Genomic DNA, 25,422 nt, shown 5'->3' with positions numbered 1-25,422 from the left:
ATGTTCTCGGGATTGCTGCCAGAGTAGGTGTTGCTGTGCTGAGCTTTCGTTACCATACAGCGGCGGCTGTATGGTAACGAAAGCTCAGCACAGCAACACCTACTCTGGCAGCAATCCCGAGAACATTGGATTAATAGTAGACGCCAGCAAAGCTTCAAGATCATATTTTCCATATATTTTTTCTTTCTTTCTTTCAATCTGCGTAAGACAGAACGAATTTTTAAATGGTACCCAAAACCGCAATCCCGCTTTGTTTTCTGGTACTCTTTGCCTTTTAACGGAGAACAATTGAGACGTTCTGAATAGTAAAGGCGAATTCAAGATTAGGTCTTATTTTATTATATACCCAAAGTAGTAATAGAAAGTTTAAAAACAATAATAATAACTAATTAATAGAGGAAAGGTTTGTTAATTTTTACCTTTTGAACAAAGTTTAAAATGCATTTTTCCAAAAAACAAATCTTCGTTGAGTTCGCCCTTCCAACTTTCAATCTCTAGTTTCCAGAGCTTCCATTATAAGGCACAAGTAAAGTAACATTAGATATAGTAAGAAGAGCAGCTTTAGAAGCGTGAGTTAAAGTAAAAGTGAGTGTTACATTGTTTTTAATCTTTGTGGATTTAGGTAATGTGTATGCATTTTTTAAAAGTCGTATTACGTAAGTAGACTACTTTATAGTGTTAATTTTGTTGAAACATTATGGCTCCAATTTTTAGCGACTTTTTGCGTCAACAATTTGGCAACAGTGATGAGAAGAAATGAAGAATAGTGGTTCGTCGCAAAGAGACCAAACAGGGAGAAGGAGGCTTTTGGTTCTATCTCTAATAACAAAAATGTAATTAATTACACAGGGCCGCATAGGTTCTGTTGTTTTTATAATTTTGGGTGTTTTATATGTATTTAAACATGCTAAAACCGAAACTGGCACTAGTTTTTTCATATCACGTAAGAATTTCTTACAATTCACGATTTATATATGTTGATTGCGGTATGCATGTTTTAGCGTAATTCAACTGATTGACGCTAGATGTCAGAGTATGTGGTGAAATTATCCAGGCGGTAATAAAAATGAATTTGTTTTAAATGTAAGGAAGTTTAATTTAATGAAATTAACTAAAATTTTGCCTTCACGAATATTTAAAATATTTCTATATCGAACCTTGTTATCTCATTTCAAATAAATTTCATATTTAACTATCGCAAATCTTAGATGTGATTCAATAGTATGAAATGTTAATATCTTACGTTAGTTCACTTTTGTAGTTCGTTGAATATTGTGTTGCCATGGTATCTAGTGGTTGTAAGAATAGACCAGATTTATTTTGTTACATCTGTGGTGAATTTGTTCCACACAAACAGAAACAGAAAATTACAGATTTTGTAAGAAGGGCATATTTCACATACTTCCGTATGGAACTTGGAGATCAAGATAAATCGTGGAATCTACACAATCTGTGTAGATCTTGTGTGGAATCGTTACGAAAGTGGAGCACTGGAAAGCGGTCATCTATGCCATTCGCAGTACAAATGCTGTGGAGAGAGCCCAAAAACCACAGCGACGATTGCTACTTCTGTTCCTGTGAAATTGTAGGACACAATACTCGAAACAAGACAGTGTATCCCAATATTCCTTCTGCAATGAGACCTGTGCTGCACGGCCTAGACTTGCCTGTTCCGACACCTCCATCAAGTCTTGAGTCTGTAAGTGATCCTAGTTCGTACAGTGATTCAGTGGAAAATAGTGAAATAGAAGATGAAATTTACAACCTCCCTAGCGGATCTCGTGACCCTACCACTCACTCCGCCAGCTCAATGATCTAGTTAGAGACATAAATCTGTCTAAAGAATCTGCTGAACTTCTTGGTTCCAGACTTAATGAAAATAACTTGCTGGCCTGTGGAACATTTTCCTGGTACAGATATCGGGAAAAAGAATTTGTGCAGAATTTCTCAAAAGAAGGTTCTGTAGTGTTTATTTTGATGTGTCAGGTTTGTTGATCAAGTTAAATTTCCCTTGCCTTTCTAGTGATTGGAGATTATTCATTGACTCGAATAAAACAAGTTTAAAATTTGTTCTGTTATATAATGGAAATAAGTTCCCCTCAGTTCCTATTGCTCATTCTGTGTCACTGAAAGAAACATACGAAAATGTGCAATTTATTCTTAATAAAATTAAATACGAGGTACATGGTTGGGTGGTGTGTGGAGATTTGAAGATTTTGAGCATTGTACTTGGGCAACAAGGTGGGTATACAAAAATACCATGTTACATTTGCGAGTGGGATAGTAGGGCACGAAATGACCACTGGGGAAGGAAACAGTGGCCATTACGGAAAACACTGAACGCGGGATCAAAAAACATCATTCAACAAAATTTAGTCAGTCCTGAGAAAGTTATACTTAATCCCCTTCACATAAAATTAGAATTGATGAAACAATTTGTTAAGGCACTCCACAAGGAAGGCGAATATTTCAAGTTCATATGCAACAAATTTCCTTCACTTTCATGTGCCAAAGTGAAAGAAGGTGTCTTCGTTGGCCCAGACATTAGGAAGTTAATGAAGGATAAAAACTTCAAGGCAACAATGACTAATGCTGAAAGGGATGCTTGGATAGCATTTAAAAGCGTGGTAGTGAACTTCCTGGGGAACCACAAAAGTGCTGATTACAGAGAAGTTGTTGAGAATATGTTAGTTAAATTTCAAGAACTGGGTTGCAACATGAATCTCAAGTTGCATTTCTTGCATTCTCATCTTGATTACTTTCCACCAAATCTCGAAGAATTAAGTGAGGAACAAGGCGAACGGTTCCACCAAGACATGAAGGATATGAAGAAAAGGTATCAGACACTTTGGAGTTTTAGCATGATGGCTCACTACTGTTGCACATTGCACAGAGAAACTTCAGAAGAAAATCACAAGAAAATTAGGAAAGCTTATAAGAGAAAGCGTGCTAAAAAGATGTAAAAAATAAGTATGTTATATGACTGTGTTGATTTCCATTGTATATATAACGTATATATTTATGTATATATTTCCATGTTATATGTATATATGTAGTAATCTGTATGTGCAGAGAATCTTATATTCTTTTCTTTGTCTGCATTCACATTAAACAAAACATGTTCAGATATTTTGCATTATAAGCTCTTTAGTCTGATAGAAGATAAGAAATAAGGTATAATAAAACAGTATTGAATACAGAAGAAGGCCCAAATTTTGACATTAATTTGTAAGAAAACCTTACGTGACAGGGAAAAACGAATTCATTATTCGTAATCAGCTAGGAACAAAGAATTAAGTTCACCTATTAATCAAAAAACAACATGAACTTTTTTTCAATTTGCAGCCCTGTGTTATTAAATAGTGATTTAAGCATCGTGCAAAGTTCAGACACTATTATAGAATAATTCTCTTACAGTGAAATGTAGTTATTCTATGAAATTGATATCAATGCCGAGATAAAGCAAGTGAATATTTCCGTGCGTCTCGAATCGTGATTCGAAAATTTGCCGCGTCAAACTCGGTTCGTGCTTCGATAATCTTGAGCCAGACAACGTAGTTATCACAATGTAAGATGTATTACTTTTTTTCTTTTCGTGGAGTTTCAAATAATTATAGGTGCTTACAGGTGTTGTTGAAGAGTGTTAAAGTGAAATTTAACGTTAGTAAGCACCAAAAATGTTCGTTTGTAATTGTTGAATTTTAATGCAATATTCATTTCTATTTCTTTAGCATAACGTTAGTGCATTTTAGTTTCAGGTCGGAAATCTAGTGTAGTTTGCTTCATATCGTATATCAAAGTCATTTAAAGACGTAAGAAGGAAACGAACCCAGTACGTACCAGTATTGTGTCTTATCCCCCACCCCTTGTTCCTTTCATATAATTTGTCATTTTGTAATTTACACTTACCAGAAATTGTCGATATATAATTTCTTAAGACTTGAATGGTGTTTACCTTATTTTAATTATGTTCGAATCTCGGATACACTGTAAGTGAATAAATTCTCTCACAAAATGGCTTCCCGAATTGGTACAAGCAGAAATTGAAATTTCTTACCTAAAAAAGAGAGAAAAACAAAATGAATTTAATATAGTTTAATATGTATATATATTCCATAATGTAATGTTAGTGAATATACATAGTGTTGTGTAAAAGTATATTCTATGAGCAACATTTGTTTTGTATTTCATTTGGGTAAGTTTTAGTTTTAAGTTTTCTTTGACATGTTGTCTTTTTTTCGTATACAGTGCAGTGAAGACTTATTTTTCTGACTAACATTAGTGCATTGTAGTTTTTGTAATATGTAATCAGATTTTCTAAAACTTACGGTTATTTTGAGACGTTTCAAAGAATTGAACCCGACTTATTGAGGTTAATTTGTATCTTTAATTTTTCTTTTTGCTTGATGTTAGTTAATTGTTATATTGGTAAACTTTGTCGGTAAGATGATAAAGGATTTCATATGCCAATTTGGTGTACCGAACCCGGGGCGACAGATTGAATTAGTTTCCGTATGTAGGTTCAAGTCCCGGAACGTACTGTAGGTAATGATAAATCTGTTATAAAATATCTTCTTAAACAAGGACATAAGGCATCAAATCCAGGACCTAATGTAAAATGGTTCCCAAACAGAGGCGTACGGAATCGAACCTCGGAATGTTAAATAAAATGGCTCCTCTATTGAGCTGGGTCTACTAGGGATCGAACTCAGGTCTGTCTCAAAATATCTTTTCGAACAGAGAAATACTAGTTCATTCCCAGAATCTGTCAGAATCAGGGTTGGCTGGTTTAAAAAATAAATAAAACGAAAAATGCTTTAAATCGTATGAACCTCATGGTGACGTTTCCATATATCAAACCATCTTCATTAGTTTTATCTCCTTTTCACCTTTTAATCAAGGCTTTCCATGTTCAATTCTCGGTTGAACCACAACCCTTCTTTCAAATGTAAACCAAGTAGCGGTTCGGATGTCACTTTTAGCGAAAGTCTTCTTCTTGATAATCTCGGTATTACGCAAGGATGTTAAGCCTAAACTTACGAAACGAAACCAAACTGTATATTTCTTCTTACCTGAATTCCTGTTATTTTATAAAGAAGCCAAGGTTGCTTAAATATATTGATAGAAATTGGCAAAATTTATCGACTGCCTACGTAGCTTTCAACATTAGCTTCGATTGGACTTTGTTTTAATTTTATTGGATGATATCTAGATACTAAATTTGTAATTTAATAGATCAGTTTTAGCGTACTGATTATGATAAGTTGACCTTAAAATTTTACATGCAAAGCAATAACTGGATTTTCCCAATGGCTAAGGCAGGAGTTTCCCAGTTTATATATAATTCTCTATAATGGTTTCACTTGTGCAGCTGTTCATCTTTACAGTATGTGCTTCTGGAGTAACTTGTAATTATATTAACAAGTATGTAAAGATCAGTATAACGTATTTTTATTAGGAGTCCTTCGTGAGTCAGTCGGCAGACTCATCGCATTGTGACCAATTAGTCCCAGTTTCGAGTCCAAATGAAAGACAATTTCTCTCTCAGATGTAAGCCGAGAAACTGTTTGGATTACGCTTTAAGCTTATATGATCCGTCCCAGCATAACCCCATTGGTGCATTATAACATCAAGGAAAAAAAAAATATTTCTGTCCATATGTAATATAAATACATAGAACAAATTATTTAAAGAAAAGAAAAACATAGTTTTTGCCAACCCTGGTCAGAACCTTCATAGTGTTTGCTTAACACGATAGTAAAACTTCACTAATCACGGAATTCGTATTTTCTTTACTGTTGTATGGTGTCAAAATGTTTGAAATAAGAAACTTTCGATTGGCGTCTTTTTTAAATTTTCTTCTGTAAATTTTAACGCCCTCAATAAATGTTAAGGTTTTAGTTTATTTATAAATACAGTAGACCCACAGCTATCTGGCGTAATATGACAGAAGGGCAGGCTGGACGACAAAAGACCCGTATTGACCGGAGTTCTGTAAGTACTTACTTCTTGCCACACCCATTAAAAACACTCGTTATACCTAAAACCACTCTTATTAATATTTTTTTTACGTCTTAGTATAGGCCATTACTTTATAAGTGTTCGTTACGGACTGTCCTCTACATTTTAAAACGTTTTAAGAAAAAGAAATTCCAAGAGTAAAATTATTGTATATATTGTAAGATATTTTTTAATGCATAATTTAATTGCAGGAGACGTTAAATGATTACTGTATATGCATACAATTTTAAACTAACCAAATATTAACGCAATATTGAATTGAATTGAAAAAGGCTTTGTTCAAGCGGGCGAGGTTCAGCATATTGCTGCTCTACCACCTAACCCTTGTCAAAGAAGTACATAAGTTATATATTTAAAAAAAATGAGTCAAAAGATATGGTTATATACAACAAGAATACAGGTATACATTAAGATGATAAAAAAAGAAAAGAAAAAAGTGGTACTTTTAACAAAACACACATACACGCACAAGTACTACAAGTGAAGAAAGAAAAAAAAAGCATACAAACATGAAAACAAACACAAACCGATCAATAAAATAGAGAGAAAATAAGTTATGCTTGTGATTCACAATGCAGGGGGGAGGGTGATGAAATATTTTTACAATGCATAACTATTTAATAAAGAATATGTACTAAGTCTACTCTGATTTCATTTAGGTGGTTCAAGTGATAGAATATGTAGGCCTGATTCGTAATAGAATATGTAGGCCTGATTCGTAAATAAAGGATTTAAACGTGTTGTACTGTTCATCGATCAAAATGATTAAACAAATGTGGTAAGGTAAGCCTAAAAGAGGCACAACTTAAAGTTTTTGATAGGCAGTTGCTTTTCCTTAGCGACTACGCGATTTCATGAAGGCGTTAAAAGTCGAGTAGACCGTTCAAAGAAAATATTCCTCAGTGAATTCATTACGGAATTTTTCCCCTCTTTTTAATGTTTAATATCTTATCTAGAAGAGAGAGTGAAAAAAAGCCTACAAAATGAAGACGGAATTTCAGTAGGAAGTAAAATGATTAGGTGTATACAGTTTGCAGATAATATCGCGATTGTTGCAGTCTGAAGAGAGAAAACCTAAGGAAGGGCTCTGAAGAATATGGAATGAAAATAAATGTTAAGACAAAAGCCATAGGGGTCGGTGTCAAATATAGAAATCGGAGGGGAGAAAATAGAACAGACGAGACTAGTTTTTGATACCTGTGTAGTATTATTAGTGATGATCTGAAATGTGAACGTGAAATAAAAGCGAGGATAGGAATGACAAAAGAAGCCTTTAGGAGAAAGATAACACTATTTTATGGGACCTTGAATAAAGTGTTGAGAAAAATACTTAAAAAATGCTTCGTGTACAGTATTGTACTGTACCTAGGTATGGGTCAGAAACATGGACATTATACGCAAAAGTGATGAGAAACGACTGGAAGCTTTCGAAATGTGGATGTCGAAAAGATTGGAGAGAATTGGTTGGGTAGAGCGGAAAACGAATGAGAAGGTGTTAGAAATGGTGGTGGAAAAAAAGAACAATTTTAGATACGTGTTATTAAGAAGAGGAAGAGAAACTGGTTGGGACATTGACTAAGAAGTTACTAACAGTAAGAAGAAAATGTATCATGAGAGGCTTTAGAGGGTATGGTGACAGGAAAGAGAGGGAGGGGCGAAGGAGACTACAATTGATGTATGATATCAAAACAGACAAATCGTATGTGAAAACGAAGAGGTTAGCGGAAGACCGTGGGGCATGGAAGCATCTCAGTTGCAGCAAATGACCTGCCATTAAATGCAGAATACCTATCATGATGATTTTCTTTTTTAGAAAAAGTCGGGTAGTCGAGACAGTGCTGTAATAATGAAGTCTTTATTCATAAGTTTTAAATGATAATTTTGTTTCACTTCTTGTCTTTTTAAATGGAGTAACGTCTTATGATTATCCACAGAGGCCAAGGATTTTTTTTTCATGTTTTTTACTTTCCAGCGACGAAAGGAGAGAGGAAGTATGGCCATCGTGAAGTATGGTCATCGTATGGTCAACTGATTTGCGTTTCATATATATATATATATATATATATATATATATATATATCTGTCTTTCGTCCGTTCATTCTGATATACAGTTCCCTAGATTCCGTACCGTTAAGTGTATCAAGATCAAATTTTGAACTTTAAGGTTTTTATGTAATTCTCCAGGAGGAGGGAGGGGGAGTTAGAATTTTCTTCCTACGCTTAAAAATAAAGATAGTTGTTTACTGAAGGATGAAAATCAAAATTTTCGATTTTCTCAAAAACAAATGTAACGATTTCGTTGATATTTCATAAATATTTTACAATAAGAACCCCATACAGTGCTATGACTCATTTCTCTGGAAAAAATCGACAAGGGGTAGTTTACACTTGGTTAGCTTCTTCCGGATGATTTTCTCAAAAATGACTCCTTTGATTTTGTTCATATTTTCATAAATAAATATTTCATAAGCAATCTGACAGCATGTTATAACTCATTTAACCTGAAGAAATGTACGAGGAGTACTCAGGGAAATTTTCCGAAAATGCCATAATTTTATTCGTATTTCTCAAGAAAATGTTTCGTTAATAACTGCAGCATAACATGATTTAGTTTTAGAAATTGGAGTAAGGAAGTTCAGTGCGATGGCTCGTACCGTTTTTTTTTTTTTTTTCTTTCTTTCTTTTCTTCAGAATTCAGCAATTAAATGTTTTCATGTTATAATGGGAAAAGAAAGGTTGGTTGTTATTTCTTCATTAAAACTGAAATATTAAAAAAAAAAAAAAAAAAAAAAAAAAAAAAAAAAAAAAAAAAAAAAAAGCCCAAGTTTTTTAGGCGAAACAGCTGTGCTTTTTTCCCGAACCGTTGTATTCCTTTTTTCCTATTTACAAAGATTTCATATTAAAGCATGGGCTTTATGAATAAACAGAACTTACAACCCTATTTTAAAGGATGGTGTAGCGGTCAAAGATATGTTGACAAATAGACCAAAGAAGACCTGAAACCGTATGTTATGAGTCACATATCCACAATTCAAGATAAGATTATTTTCTCAATGTTATTTATGCAACGAATAGCCCCAACAAGTAAATAAATTCGAATACTGTAGGTTTAAATACTCATAGTATTAACAAACATTTCATATAATAATTTCAAGCACAAACGTATGCATTCAGTTTGTAATATACAGGGATGTAATTAGGGGACAGTTTTCATGGGAAAGAAACTGAAAAAATGTTAAAATAAAGCGGAAAAGCTTTTTTTTTTTCTTTCATCTTTAGAATATATTCAGTAATTACTTAACTATATAGGATGGGCGATATTGTTGTGACACCTTAAAAGGTGCATTTGTCAAGCATGCTGAACACAACATTTTTTTTTAACCATCTATATGAACACATTGCCAAAGGACGGGAGTTTTTCACTGTATTCAGTATTTGAAGATTACATCCCTTAGATAGACACCACTTTGACGAGAACATTCTTTGGCCCTGATAATCATGTTCAGCATAGTTTGGCGAGGGTTTCGGCAGGGATGGCTGCTATCCTCTTTGCACGCTGTTCTTCAGTTCATTGATAGTAGTGGGCTTTGTGGCGTACACTTTATCGTGTAGATAACCCTACAGGAAATAATCCAGTGCAGGTACGGTCGGGGAATCTAGGTGGCCAATCGATATAACAGAATCTAGAGATAAGGCGTCCCGGAAGGTTTCGTCGAACGATTATCATTGACGCTACTGCAGTATGACTGCTGGCACCAACCTGTGGGGTTAAAGAAACAGGTGTACACACAAAGCCCACTATCATCAATAAACTGAAGGACAGCGTCCGAAGGGATATAACAGCCATCCCTGATAAAACCATGCGCCAAACTATGCTGAACGTAATTGTTAGGGACAAAAAAGTTCTCGTCAAGGTGGTTCCCATCAAAGATATATAATCTTCAAACACTGAACACAGTGCAGAACTTCAATCCTTTGGCAATGTTCCACCTAGTTGGTAATAAATGTTACGTTCAGCATGCTCCACAAATGCATTTTAATTGTCCCATCAATATGGCCCGTGCTGTGCTAGAAAGGAAAAATATATAGAGCTGTTATGCCTAACAACATTAAGCATCTGTAAGTTGTTAAATAAGTGTAAGTGCGTTTGTATTGAAAAATAAAATGTCTTTGTAGATGCCAAAGCTGCTTTCCTCATCCAGAGACCAGCAGGACAAACTTTCCATTCGCTCAGAGTGGGAATTCTGTAGCTGTTATGAATTCGACAACATTTGGATTCTTCTAAACACTTCCTCTAATGTTCTTTGGCAAAACTATTTAACTGTTTCCCCACAAAAATAGATAGCTCATTGTTGTTTTTCTAAGCTTTGTTTCAAGTTTTTAATGGTAACTGCCACACATAACTAAAAAATGTCTGCAAATCGTAAACTTTATCTGACTAAAAGTGTTAGTGCGCCTTAAAATTGCACGTGCATTGTTTAAACCCAGAAAAAAAATTATGATCTTGTCAAAATTCTTGCAGAAGAAACCATATTCAATCCACAATGACTGAGAAATTTATAGTAAAATCTTAAAATGTAGCAGTGAAAGAAAAAAAAGGGGATTGGGGTTAGATTAAGGAAATGCAGGAGTAAGGGTCCCGAAATAAACGAGAAAATTGTGCTGGGAAATTATCTGTTCCCAACTGGGAACCACACTTCACACTTCGGGTACTCTTGGAGAGCTTGTTTTCACTTGAATAATGTAATAATACAATTTCTGACTAAAGATGTTAGTGCGCCTTGTAGAAATTGCATGTGCATCGTTCGTATCCAGACAGAAGAACAAACATCATGATCTTGTCAAAATTCTTGCAGAAGAAACCATATTCAATCCATTATTGGTCTAGTGATAACCTCGAAGGTGGAGCCAGGCTTCTTGCTGTCAAATCCCTGAAAACGGAGCATGGCTTCAAGCATTATCTTCACCTTCTATGGGTTTACATGTATCTAACGTGAGTCTTCGAACAGCTACTGCCCTACGCTTAGGAGCAGACATCTGCAAGCCACATCGTTGCTTCACATGATGTAACATTTATGTAGATAGTAGAGGACTGCATGACGTATGATGTAAAAAATAGTGCTGGCAGACCTTCACGACATACGAGTGCAAGTGATATTACTCTGAGAGCTCTTATTTCATCAGGCGTTCCATAAGTGAGAGAACCAAATGGTTCCAACCGCAATAACGAAAAAGGCCTGACGGAATGACGTTATTGCCATGGAATAAAGGGAAGGCAGTTGCTTGGGATTTCACCTGTGCAGACACTAATGCTCCCTCAAATGTACCAGATACATCGACTCGAGTAGGACTCGTAGCAGCTCGAAGAGAGGTCGAGAATAGAAATAGATATATCAATCTATTGGACAAATATTGGTTTGTTACAAAAGCAATTGAATTAAGTGGTTAATGGGACCAAGAGGAGTTTAAGTTTATCAATGAAGTTAGCCAACGAATATCGCTAAAATCGGGAGATACCCGAGCTAAAGCATTTCTCATATAACGTATTAGTATAGCCATTCAACGAGGAAATGTGTCAGGTATTTTTGGAACTGTGTCAAGCTGAAAAGAATTAAAAGAAATATTTCTGTTGTAGGCAGTTTATGAACTGTTCGGGATAAGATTTTCGTCAATTAACATTAATCATAATAATAATGAGATTGAATCATATAATAATAATAAATCAGATAAAATTTTCAAAGAAAGACAAACACGATACGTATTAAAACATTGTTTTTATTCTCTCTCTGAATACTTTGAACATAACAAAAGAAACTTGTAAAGCCACAATTAAATTGAAAAGCTAGTAACTACAAAGTTATCATAATAAAGTTGACAACTGTAAGTAATACAGCAAGTAGATATGTAAGTAAGAATATGTATTAGTAATATGTAAGTTAACTGTGTATATTTATTTTTGTACTGTGTATTAAACCTTCTGGTTGTTTTACAAAAACACCAAAAAATTAAATAAATAAATAAATAAATAAATAAATAAAAAGATATATATGGTGTACTAGTAATACGATCTATATGAAGTATCTTTGTTATTAATGTAGAAATATTGACATTTTCTATACCACATGTACAAATGTACAACACTGTGGTCGCTTGAACGCAAAATAAGTAAATAAACAATCAGAACTTGAAAAATCCACTCGCCAGTAGCGAGTACCTTTTTTACATTTGGCAAGTAAAGTCCGAGCAATCAAAAGCGTGTTTTATTCCACAGAACAAATAAAAATAATAATAACAATAATAAAAATATTATTGCAATGCACCACCATCGTGAACAATCTTTTTCATTCGACTCTCAGCTTCTGTACACTGCTAGTTTTTTTTGTCAAATTTGTTATTGTTTCCCGCCAAAAAGTGGCGCTAGTGCTACGCAGCAGTTTAGTTCCACCTGTTCCATATTTGGAATGAAAATCTTACCGGCAGATGAATACTCGCCCGTATGCCATTGCGTTTTTAAAACTGCCTATGCTGTCCCGTTTGAATGAAACGAAATAAGAAAATAGACATCGTGAAGTGTAAAAATTGTAATCTGCAATATATTTCGTTCAAAGTGCTACTTTGCATTGGTGTAAGAGACATGCCAATAAACAAAATAAAAATGCATTGATATGTTTACTGTGTCGCAGATTAATTTTTGTTTATTTGTATAAACACTGTGACTGCAAAATGTACTGGCTAGTACTTGCAAGCAAGATTTTTCAAGCCCTGATAATAATACAAAGATGAATAAAAAGAAAACTGTTAATCAATATAAATTTGAATGAAACCGTAAGTTACAGCAATATTTAATTGTTAAATTTGAAATGTAAAGTCTTATAGTGCTATATATGCAGTAGGGATGGAAAAACCGTTTTTTCTAAAAACCGGAAACCGGTTTCTAGAAAAACCGAAATCCGAGAAACCAACAGTTCTGTTTTCTACGGTTCGGTTTTTTCGTTGAAACCGGTTTCGGTTTTCTCCAAAACCTGTTCGGCTTTCACCGAAACCAGTTTCGGTGAAAATTTTTGGAAAGCACATAAAACTATTTCTGTGGAAATGGAATCCGATTCCGGAGAACAACGAAACACTATTTTGGTCAGAAATAGAACCCATTTTGGAAAAAAGCGGAACCGGTGTTGAAGAAAACCGAAACCGGATCCGGTGAAAAACCGATACCTGGTTTTGGAGAAAACCGAGTTTTTGAAAATTTTCAAAAAAAAACTTGCGGTTTTCTTATAATCCGAAAACCGGTTTCTGTGCCCACCTCTAGTATGTATAGATGAATATGAGTGATTCCATTTCAAATCGTCCAGGGTGGTACACACGACTGTCTCAAATTTAGCTTATATTTTATAATAAGAAACTACATACAAAATTATTAGACCCATATTTTTTCTTTTTGCTGAAAAAAATTTTTTCTTCGATATACAGCCTTCCAAAATGGCCGCCCTCCTCTCGGATTGCCCGAAAAACTGAAAAACATGTCAAATTAAAACTTTTATTGTAGAGAAACGAGTGTACTTAGCAACATAATCGCAATACCAGGAAGAGTATAAAGTTGTATGTTTCAGTGGAGGGCCAAAATTCGTCTATTGGTCCAATAGGAATCGCGCAATTCACTCGCAATGTTGCCAACTTCGATGAAATTTTTGCTAACTTCAAACATTTTTTTTCTGTCCTCACGAGCAATATCAACCATCTGCTTCTAGCATCGAAATCTACTCCATAAGGTCTCTTGAAAATGTAAAGGACTTACGTTTCTAATTATTACATCCCACGTTATAGCATGATGAAAAGCTGAAAATTTCATTAAGACGCCATGTTTGGACGCCATTTTCTCAAAAACCCCACCTTTTAAAAATCTGAATTTTTTATATGTATTGGAGAAGTACCTAAGTATTTAATATCCGCTAACCGTTCATGCGGCTGCAGCCCCTAACATTCGCAATTAATTATTGAAATTTCGATTTTTGTACTTGCAATGTAAATATTTCCTATGGGTACTTACAAGTAACACTTCACATCGTTGCTGCCGGTCTGACGCTAAACTATACATTTTCGGAAAGCACTAGTCCTAAATAGGATAACTACACAGTGCGACGGTCAGACGTTGCCGCGTTCAGGACTTATGGAGCGTCAAACATTAACATGGGGTTTATGAGAGTAACCATAGCAGTCGTATTATTTCATGCTAATTCGTCTTGCATTTGAACTCTGTGCTAACATTTGTGTTGTAGCAGTCGTATTATTTCATGCTAATTCGTCTTGCATTTGTACTCTGTGCTAACATTTGTGTTGTTTTTGTGTTTTTTAGGTATGCGTTGTAAGATGGATCCGAAAGTGGTCGTTTGGGCTCTGGTGGCCGAGATCGGGACAAATGAGCGCAATCCAAATTTGGAAGAGCAAAGGATGGTGGCACACATCAAGTCTCTTTTGACCAGCGGGATGGAAGTCGTTGAAGAGATTCGTACGCTCGGCTTCGGTGACAGTGATGGTGACCAGGGGGACGGAGACATGGATTTTGGAGACGAGGAAGACCAAGAGCAGGAGGATGCAGAGATGCCTTCGTCATCGCAGCAGTCTCATACGTCTTCCGCATCTGGCTCATCAGCGTCAGAATACCTGCCCTCTCCTGTGAAGAAGCCGAAGTTCCAGGATCAGCCTCCAGAAGACTCCAAAATGACACCAGAGCAGTGGCGCGAGTACAAGGCAAAAGCCTATGCCTACTGGACGGTAAATCCAAAAACAGGTAGGCCTTGGAACACAAAGACCGGTCGTGCTACCCACTCGACTCTGCAGAATCAGTTCAGGTATATTCGGAACATTGGCGTGCTACGTCACTTTGGGGCAACACAAGGCAAAGATGACAAGAAGACGCTGATGGCAGAGATCAATGAGGCAGTTCGGGGCATGTTCGCGGAGAAACAGCACACTGCTATCATTCACGATCGAACGTTGCGAATTTGGGCTAGGCAAACAGCTAATGAACTGGACCCTAACAAGAGTCTCAAGTTCAAGGCATCACCGTCGTGGGTGTACAGATTCAAGAAGCGCAACAACATCGTGGACCGTGCAATCACCCACAGGGTCGGCAGGACCTGGCAACTGAAAGAGTTGGACTTGCAGCAGCAGGCTGATGCTTTCGTATTAGCGACTCGCGAGCTCATTGCAAGCGAAAGCATCCCACCAACGCAGGTTGCCAATGCAGATCAGAGTAGCTTCAAGAAGTTGTTGCAGAGTACTCGCACTCTCCGTACCAAAGGAACAACAGTCGTGCGAGCGGTTGTGGGATCCATGAGCGCAACAACCCACAGCTACATGATCATGCCCGTGATCACCATGGCCGGAGAGATTCTGCGGCCGATGTATGTACTGGTGTCGGAACCAAGTGGAAAGTTTCCGGGAAACAAGCCTGCAGATCCACCGAACATCAAATCATTTGCTGGCAAAACGTCCAACATGAACAGGGACGACTTTAAGGACTTCTACGAGCAAGTGTTCTGGCCAAGCATGCCTGATGATCGGAAGAAGATCGTTTTGCTATTGGACTCGTGGACTCTGAACAAGGACGACAATCTATCGAACGCACTGAAGCCTGCCGACGTTGCGTTGCACAAGAGACTGATTCCTGGTGGTTGCACTGGAAAGATTCAGCCTTTAGATGTGCATTTCTTCCGTCAGTACAAGTCCTTTGTACGCTTTGTGACCGACACACTGGCCATGGACAGTGTCATGGATATCTGGCATCGCGATCGATTCCTGGCACTACAGTCGTTTTCACTCTACCAGTTCAGCGCACCCCGATTCAAGAACCTGATCCGGCACGCTTTCCACAAGGCTGGCTATCTGGACGAGGAGCCGGGAATGTGGATCTCTCCGCACGAGTACTGCTTTGACTCCCTCGACGAAGGTGACGTGTGCTTCACGTGCGGCGAACTACCGTTCGTCAAGTGTGCACACTGTGAGCGCACTCTTTGCATCTCTCATGCTCTGTTCGACGATTTGCACATTGATTGTACCCTTTAACTTACGCAAACAAGTGCTCAATCAGACAACGTCGATTCAAACGTCACAAACCTTGTGTTCTTCTTCGTTTCCTGTAACTCTCATAAACCCCATGTTAATGTTTGACGCTCCATAAGTCCTGAACGCGGCAACGTCTGACCGTCGCACTGTGTAGTTATCCTATTTAGGACTAGTGCTTTCCGAAAATGTATAGTTTAGCGTCAGACCGGCAGCAACGATGTGAAGTGTTACTTGTTAGGTCCTATACACAAGGCGATTTGAAAGGGAGTATGAAAATTTTGAGAGATGAATCCTGACATCAAATCCAGTAGAAAAGTTCCTATAAACATTAGTCGAATTCCGCTTCGTTTTCGAGTTACAGGGTTTCCAACTCGGGAACAAAATCGGCTCGCGACAATGGAAAATAAAATATAAATTTCGTGTTAAATCAGAAACTGTGTGCTAAAGTTATGATGAAGTTCAGATAGTTGATTTGTATGAATATGATAATTTTTACGTGCGTTGCAATTCGGTTGTCAGTGTTGCCAACTTGCTAGAACTTTTATTTGTTTCCAAATAACACTACGTGGTTTTTATTTGATATTTGGTATTTATTAATGATTGTAAACATCACATGAAGCACAATTTTCCCTCATATCATCACAGTTTTCGAAAACATATGTATTTCATTAAAAGGTTTTATCTCGTGCGTTATTGATAGTTTGTGTGATTCGGTGTCGTGAACATCGTCCTAGTGTTCTCTGGAACCATGAAAATTGTTTACACTGATAGCATGACATTGTAGTGCACTAGTTAAGCGTTTGTGTGAATAAGAATGGGGAAGTCCTATTACAGTAAGGACCGTATTAAATGTGTTGATTATGCTAAAAGCTGTAAGATGATTATGCACAGAAAGAATTCTAGACAAAAAAAAAAAAAAAATCTTGCTGTAAAATATATGGATTGCGTACAGCGTGTCTGCCCAAACGTACTATTAGGGGAGGATGATTATTTGTGTCCTGTACACAAGGCGATTTGAAAGGCAGTATGAAAAATTTTGAGATGTGAATCCTTCACCGTAGTCTAGGTTTCACCGATAACGGCCGTTGTAATGGGAGCACATTCATGTTTAGCATGTTAAATGTCTGGTTAATTGTTTCCAAATCTACATTCAGAGGAACAAATTCTTTATCTTGCTGGTGCATAATTTCATATTTACATCTTTCGTGATCACCAATATCACACACATTCACGTTATTCACAGTAAATATTCAAACCACCCTTTACACGAATAATCATCCTCTCCTAATACTATGTTTTGGCAGACGCGCTGTACGCAATACATATATTTTACCGCAAGATAAAATGTTTGTCAAGAATTCTTTCTGTACACAATTATCTTATGCCTTTTAGAGTCATCAACACATTTAATACGGTCCTTACTGTAATACACTGAGAAAAAAATTGTAGGTGGCGCACTTAAAAAGATAGGTTATATGCGTAATTCATGTAATTTTTGGACAACGTACAGCAGACGTATAACTGAAAATGCATGTTTTATAATACTTTCTGTATGAGTATTCCATCTATACGTACTTTCTGTATGAAACAATGTAGGCGGTCAGGATCTCACATACAAATAGACGTATATAACATATAGCTGACGAAGGTAACATAAGTATATGCATGTGATATACGGAAAACGGTTAGATGTCAGATATCCTGCAACGGCATGATGTGACACCTAAGGGCAGTGCCTATGTAACATCCGGATAACGTATGTTCCGTACTGATTTCTATAGTAAGCCAGAGGATACCGTATATTTGTACAATATACCGCTGTACGGAGAACGGGTTTTTCTCTGTGTAGGACTTCCCCATTGTTATTCACACAAACACTGTAACTAGTGCATTACAATGTCATGTTATCAGTGAAAACATTTCCATGGTTCCAGAGAACACTAGGACGATGTTCACGACACCGAATCTCGTAATAAACTGCTTCGTGGTTGCAGCAGAACTTCTTGATTAAGTTCGAACTTGATGCGTGGAGTTACAAGAGGTTTTGCAATAATAAAAAAAATATTTCTTCTTTTCTTCTTCTTCTTCTTCTTATTATTATTATTATTACAACTTACACAGACGTACTTTTTATTCGACATTTTGGTTTTGCTAATGATGGCAAACATCAAGTGAAATTCACTCGTAATGTTGCAAACTATCAATAACGCACGAGATAAACCTTTTAATGAAATACATGTAAGTTTTCGAAAACTGAGGTGATGTGTGGAAAATTGTGCTTCATGTGATGTTTACAATCATTAATAAATACCAAATATCAAATAAAAACCACGTAGTGTCATTTGGAAACAAATAAAAGTTCTAGCAAGTTGGCAACACTGACAACCGAATTGCAACGCACGTAAAAATTATCATATTCATACAAATCAACTTTCTGAACTTCATCATAACTTTAGCACATAGTTTCTGATTTAACACGAAATTTATATTTTATTTTCCATTGTCGCGAGCCGATTTTGTTCCCGAGTTGGAAACCCTGTAACTCGAAAACGAAGCGGATTTCGACTAATGTTTATAGGAGCTTTTCTACTGGATTTGATGTCAGGATTCATCTCTCAAAATTTTCATACTCCCTTTCAAATCGCCTTGTGTATAGGACCTAAGTGCCCATAGGAAATATTTACATTGTAAGTACAAAAATCGAAATTTCAATAATTAATTGCGAATGTTAGGGGCTGCAACCGCATGAACGGTTAACGGATATTAAATACTTAGGTACTTCTCCAATACATATAAAAAATTCAGATTTTTAAAAGGTGGGGTTTTTGAGAAAATGGCGTCCAAACATGGAGTCTTAATGAAATTTTCAGCTTTTCATCATGCTATAACGTGGGATGTAATAATCAGAAACGTAAGTCCTGTACATTTTCAAGAGACCTTATGGAGTAGATTTCGATGCTAGAAGCAGATGGTTGATATTGCTCGTGAGGACAGAAAAAAAATGTTTGAAGTTAGCAAAAATTTCATCAAAGTTGGCAACATTGCGAGTGAATTGCGCGATTCCTATTGGACCAATAGACGAATTTTGGCCCTCCAACGAAACATACAACTTTATACTCTTCCTGGTATTGCGATTACGTTACTAAGTACACTCGTTTCTGTACAACAAAACTTTTAATTTGACATGTTTTTCAGTTTTTCGAGCAATCCGAGAGGAGGGCAGCCATTTTGGAAGGCTGTATATCGAAGAAAAAATTTTTTTCAGCAAAAAGAAAAAATATGGGTCTAATAATATTGCATGTAGATCCCATATAAAAAAAATAAATGAAATCTGAGACTATGATCGGGACCAATTGTGGTTTGCCTGGACGATTTGAAATGGAATTGGTCATATAAAAATTAAGCTATGAAAAATATATTATAAACCTATAAGAAAATATATATATAATATTGTAAGTAATAAACATTTCTTAATAATTTCCATACGGATGGCATGATGTTTATTATGTTTTGTTGTAAGTTGAAAAGAACACAGTTTAAAATTATTTATTTATGTGTGTAATTATTTCTTCCAGTTTTCTCCGTTGGTGCTGTAGCATAATGGCTGAAAGTGTGCCCCGATATTACAAAGACATAAGTGGTGTTATTAAGGAAATGACCAAAGATGAAGTACAAATAAACTTTACGGTTGATGAGGACACATACACTGGGAGCTTCAAACCTGGAAAATATTATTCAAAGATAAGTAAAGATGCGCTGGCGTTGTCGCGCAGAGGCGAGAGTGTTCGTTTCACAGCATGGAGGGTTCCTTCGATTAGTGGCTGTCCTGGGTGGCATATCACAAGCGTATTCCCCAAGTCCTCTTCCATTGTGCTTCCAGAACCAGTAATTGAAGTGACTGGTCAAATAACAACCATCGAAAGTACATTAGCTTTCATTAAGTTAACGAAGTTTAACGAGATAGTAGCATTTAGTTTTCAGCATTTGGAATATGAATGGAAAGCAGATTGTCAGTTTCCACCAAAGGTTGGTGATTTTGTAACGGTATTGGCATTATTGGTTCATGGTGAAAATCAGAAAATTGTTCCCTTGAAAGTATCTTGGAACCCTCTTTATTGCAAGACAGAAGAACTGACAAGCTTTAACAAGCGCAGTGATTTAACAAAAAATATTCAGACTCACATTAGTCATTGGGTGAAAAATCACAAAAATAGCTTGTTAGTGCGTTACGTAATCGGAAACATTATCCAGATATACAAGAAAAGTGTCACTGTGTATTTGCGAGCATTTGACTGTACTCTACCAGTAAAGCTGTCGAATATATTTGTGGATGATATCCCGTGGAATAAAGATATGGAGTGGAGTCCGAATACTGATTCCTGGTTGATGTTGTGGTTAACCAATGACGTTTCAGCGTCTCCCCGAAGTGAAATGTCCAAGTGGTCTTGTGTAGCGTGTTTCTATGTTTCATCTGTTAGACAATTCGAAGATAAAAGAGTATATGCATTTATCAGGACAGACTCTCCTCAGCCAGAACCATGTCCTACAAACAAAGGCGACGCAACTTCGTGTGATATTAAGAAATTTCCAGAAGTTGAAGGAGCAGACGACAGGAAGAAAGTGGCAACTATCGTATCAGTGGAGCCAACCAAAGGTACTCTTAAGTGGGAATCCAAAACATACAATTTCAACCAAAAGCATCTAACACTATGTGGAGAACCTATTGAAGACTTAGATTTGGATGTTCTATTGAAAGAAGGTAAGATATGTTCTATGATTTATATCAAATAATAATGAAAGTTCAGTACTCGTCAAAGAATCCGAACAGTAACGCAGACGTTTCAGGAATAATAATAATAATAATAGAACACTATTTTCTAGACTCAAATAATATGGTTTTCTCGCCTCTAAGCATTTTTTTTTTTTTTTTGACTGTCCGTAAATCGGAGTATCTTTGACACACAAAATATTTGGTTTTCTTATTAATTAATGATTTTAGTTCCTTGTTCACCCAGGGGTCTTTGTATTTAGGTCTATGGCTAATTGGTTTCTTAGGTATACAATTATCTATTACAGGGTTCCTACTGGTCAGGAAAAATGGTGCAAGTCAGGTAAAGACTGGAAATCAGGGAAAGTCAGGGTAATCTTATAAAATATATTTTTCTAACATTAATTGTGCACCTATTTCAGCTTACTAGGGAAGTACTAGAAGTGGTACGCGGAGATCTGCATGTGTTATATATCGTTGGAAAAGCCACACCGAGTACACCTCACATGTAAAATATCTCGCTTGAATAGGGCCTGTAGGGGGCGTGGCGAACATTTCAAGATCAGAACAAGGCACGCTCCGCAATTCCAGAAAACATAGAAGTTATGACGAAATTGTTGTGAGACGTTGTGTATATATAGGTTTAAAAGGCAGCTGAATACGAATCTAATATCAAATGTTTACAAATCAACATGGCGGACACAAATTACAAAAAAAAGAAGCTATGGATTTGAAATTGAGTATATAGAGATATTCGACGTCACTACGTATAAATCGGATACCAAAAGTGTAAAATTCAAAATGGCAGATCTAGTATGGCGGACAAAAAGTGCAACAGTACAGAATGGGCGTATGTGTATCGAGACGAGCGTGGACTCCTCGATCTCGTCTCGATTTGGGAAAGCACATCTCTGTCTCGAATTAGAGACGAGATCGAGACTCTCTCGATGTCGGTACCATCCCTACACATGAGAGTGGATATTTGTCACATATGGCTTACAAGTGTACACGGCACAATGTGAAACCAGAAAGACAGTTATGGAAGCTTAACGATGTTTCAAACTTCAGCGCACACTTTTCACTGTCATTGTTCAGATGATATATGCAAAATCGCAACGTACCCTCCAGGCGCCATTCAAGCAAGATGTTTCAGATGTAAAGTGTACTCGGTGCGAGCTTTTCAACGATATATAACATACCTACCCCCGCGTATCTCTTCGGAGGCGGGGGAGGGAGTTGGTAGTAAAATAATTATTATCTATGATTGCAATTTGTTCGTAATTGTAATTTATTGTAAAACATCACCTGTCCCTATTTGCCTCATTATGTACTATAGGTATTTTTCTACTACATGTGTAAGAATAACATATTTCCGTTCTGTACATATTTTTTTGCACTTTTCGTCCGCCATATTGGATCGGTCATATTACATTATGCACTTTTAACACAGAATTCCTACTCTGCGACCAAGAAAACGTCTACCTACCTGCTTTCAGTTCCATAGCGGTGTTCTGTAGTTTGTTCGCCATATTGGATCCATCATTTTGAATTTTACACTTTTGGATATCCGATTCATACACAGCGACGTCGAATATCTCTATATACACAATTTCAGATCTTTTTTTTTTTTTTTTTTTTTTTTTGTAATTTGTGTCCGCCATGTTGGATCTGCCATTTTGATTTGTAAACATTTGATGTCAGATTCGTATTCAGCTACCTTTTAAACCTATATATACACACAACGTCTCAAAACAATTACGTCATAGCTTCCTATTTTGTCCACATTTTAGGTATTTCGGAGCGTGCCTTGTTTTGATCTTGAAATGTTCGCCAAGCCCCCTACAGGTCCTATTCAAGCGAGATATTTCACATGTGAGTTGTACTTAGTGTGACCTTTCCAACGATATATAGCACATATAGATCCCCGCGTATCACTTCTAGTACTTCCCTAGTTAGCCAACCATTATGGAACGTTGCTCAGATTTTTATGAGTGGTAAGTGGAATGTAGGTATTAGCAATTTATTATTATTTGTCTATTATTCCTTATTTATGTGTCATCGTCATCAACACCTATCATGAGAGGCAGGAAAGGTCAGGGAGAAGTCAGAGAAATAGATTTCTCCAGATCAATGTACATCATATATATTGTTATGCATTGTGTTGGTCAATTCATTAATATCACTACTCTTTGTATTTATCCGGTCCATTTCTTTAATTCCATTATATACACCTACAAAATCAGCATTTTAAAAATCATAAATTCTGGTTTGATTTGAGATGTTACCAAAGTTATTATCATCATTTTTTTGTTATTTTACATTTAAATAGGAAAGGTGGATGGAAATGATTTTTTTTTTTAACGGTGGAATTTCAAATATTATTGAATTATTTTTCGTATAGGTTAACAGTAGGTCTAATACTCTATCTTTCTTAAAGGGGTCATCTGGTCTATTCAATTGATTTAACTGGAAAATATTACTTAGTTCAACTATTTTTTCCGCTTTTTTCGTAATATGATAATCACTTATATTTATATTTCCGGTAACCCAATATTTATATTTCCGGTAACCCAACCTATTCCACCGACGTTAAAATCACTTCAAATTATAAAATTAGTCTTTTGTGAGTAAAAGCGTACATAACTAGTCACAATAATTAGTAAAATTCGTCAACGATAAATCTAGTGGGAAGTAGTGCAAGCACAGTAATAATGATTTATTTCCAGGGATTAAAACTTTAATTATAATAACATCTAGTATTTCATCTGGAGGATTCATTACTTCATACGAATATTCATTTTTTATTATGACTATACAGCCTTCCACCCTTTGTTTTGTTCACTAAAGTCAAGTTTCTATCTTTTCATACGACATTATAATTTTTTTAAAGCTGGACAAAATGTTGGTGTGTGCCTTTTAACCACGTTTCACTTATGCAATAAAAATCATAGTTACAGCAGTTTATTTCATCTATAAATAGCTTTTCTTTTCTATTCAAACCGTTCACATTTTGATAGAATAGCTGTAAGTACGCCATCTTTATTGTGTACTAATTTATTCTAATTTATTTACCTGAATTATTCTTGGGGGGCGCGGTGGTTCAGTGGTAGAGCGTTCACCTCCGGTGCTTGGAGTCCCTAGTTCGATCCCAGCTCGCGCTATGTGGACTTTGTGGTGGACGAACACCGTGCTCGTAGGTTTCCTCGGGATTCTCCCGTTTCCTCCCACTTTCTTCATTCCACCATTTCATTCATTTCTCATAATCACCGTCTCCTTTAGCCTAACCGGCATAACCGTGGGACGTAAAACTTAAAGATTTCACTTTTTTAACTGAATTATTCTTTCCAGCCGGTTCAGTTTCAGCCTCATGACATACAATTTCGTCTTTCAATTGTCCCACAAATCTTCTAGTAAATAGCACACCATCAGGCCATATATTTCGGTTACAAATAACATTAAACGTATTTTGTTTTACATTAACATAAAACGAAGAATAACTGCTGTTTAAAACGAAGAATAACTGCTATGTTTAGCTGTTAATTGAACATACTCTTTAACACTGTCTTTCACAAATGCCGTAAAATCCTCACAAGAAACACAAGAGTTAATCAGGAATTTTCCCAGGATTTTGATTACAGGGGGGGTAGACTTTTTCCTGAGGGGGTGTCCCGACTTCTGTATATTAGACTTCTACTGTATATATTTTTACCATATACACACTTAATGTTTATACATATTTAATGTTAAAATGCATTAAAGAGCTAATATATCAAGTTAAATGAATGTAATCTAAAACCTGGTCGTTACTTGCCTAGCCTATTACTCGACTCACATTAATAATATGTTTACTCACCGTTAACTTTAAACTGTTGCAACTATTAAAAAAAAAAAAAAAAAAAAATAGCACTTACGACTCCTGGAAGCAGAATTAGATTTTCAACCAGCCCTCATATGCACATATAAGTCCAAAAAACGTAGATTAATACCAAATATACAGGAGCTTCCCTCGCAAAAGGCAGCTAGCAAACCAAACACTAATCACCATTGTCCGCTTGCAGTTCAATCATACATAATTTCAGGTTGAAAGAAACGACTTTTCACTTCACATAAGATACCACACTTGTAGTATGTGTCACCATGCACACTTAGTGGTTTCTCCTTGGTTTCTTAAACCAGCAATTGTGAGCTCTCTCAATGAAATCGTTGAATAGGTTTCTCAACGGCACACCTAGAAGGAGGCACTCGCTGTATTAATATGTATACCTTATAATTTTCTTTAGTAATACAAATTGTGTATAGTACAACTGTCTAGAGCAATGAATTATCTTTGACAGTCGTCATAGTTTGGGAGGGGGGGGGGGTGTTAACTGAAATTATCTGGGGCGGTGTTCCTCGTAATCTGGGGGGTGTAGGAAAATATATGGGGTCAAGTCTCGTTACAAACAGTGCTGCTGTACGAGGGGCCATTTTGTTTACCTTTAGTTTGTCCGTGGTGTTCACCCCTTGCATAAGTGTATTACGGTTTCTGGAAACGAAGACTGATTCACTCTTTTGTTTCACTCCTGTCTGTA

At 36.3% G+C, this 25,422-nt stretch overlaps 1 protein-coding gene across 5 annotated transcripts in view; it reads left to right on the top strand.

Moving 5' to 3' along the window:
* Window positions 1-25,422, top strand: part of LOC145674891 (uncharacterized) — a 120,461-nt gene that overhangs the window by 43,163 nt on the left and 51,876 nt on the right. For all 5 annotated transcript variants that reach the window (XM_081745146.1, XM_081745144.1, XM_081745143.1 and 2 more), the window contains exon 2: window positions 19,659-20,842. In XM_081745146.1, coding sequence (XP_081601272.1) covers window positions 19,684-20,842 — 1,159 coding nt within the window. In that variant the 5' untranslated portion in view covers window positions 19,659-19,683. The remainder of the gene's footprint in view (window positions 1-19,658; window positions 20,843-25,422) is intronic.

The sequence above is a fragment of the Thermobia domestica genome, chromosome 18 (genome assembly GCF_964235325.1).
Source record: "Thermobia domestica chromosome 18, izTheDome1.hap1.1, whole genome shotgun sequence".
Taxonomy (NCBI): domain Eukaryota; kingdom Metazoa; phylum Arthropoda; class Insecta; order Zygentoma; family Lepismatidae; genus Thermobia; species Thermobia domestica.
The sequence above is the reverse complement of the archived record's forward strand: the minus strand, read 5'-3'. Positions and strand labels throughout refer to the sequence as shown.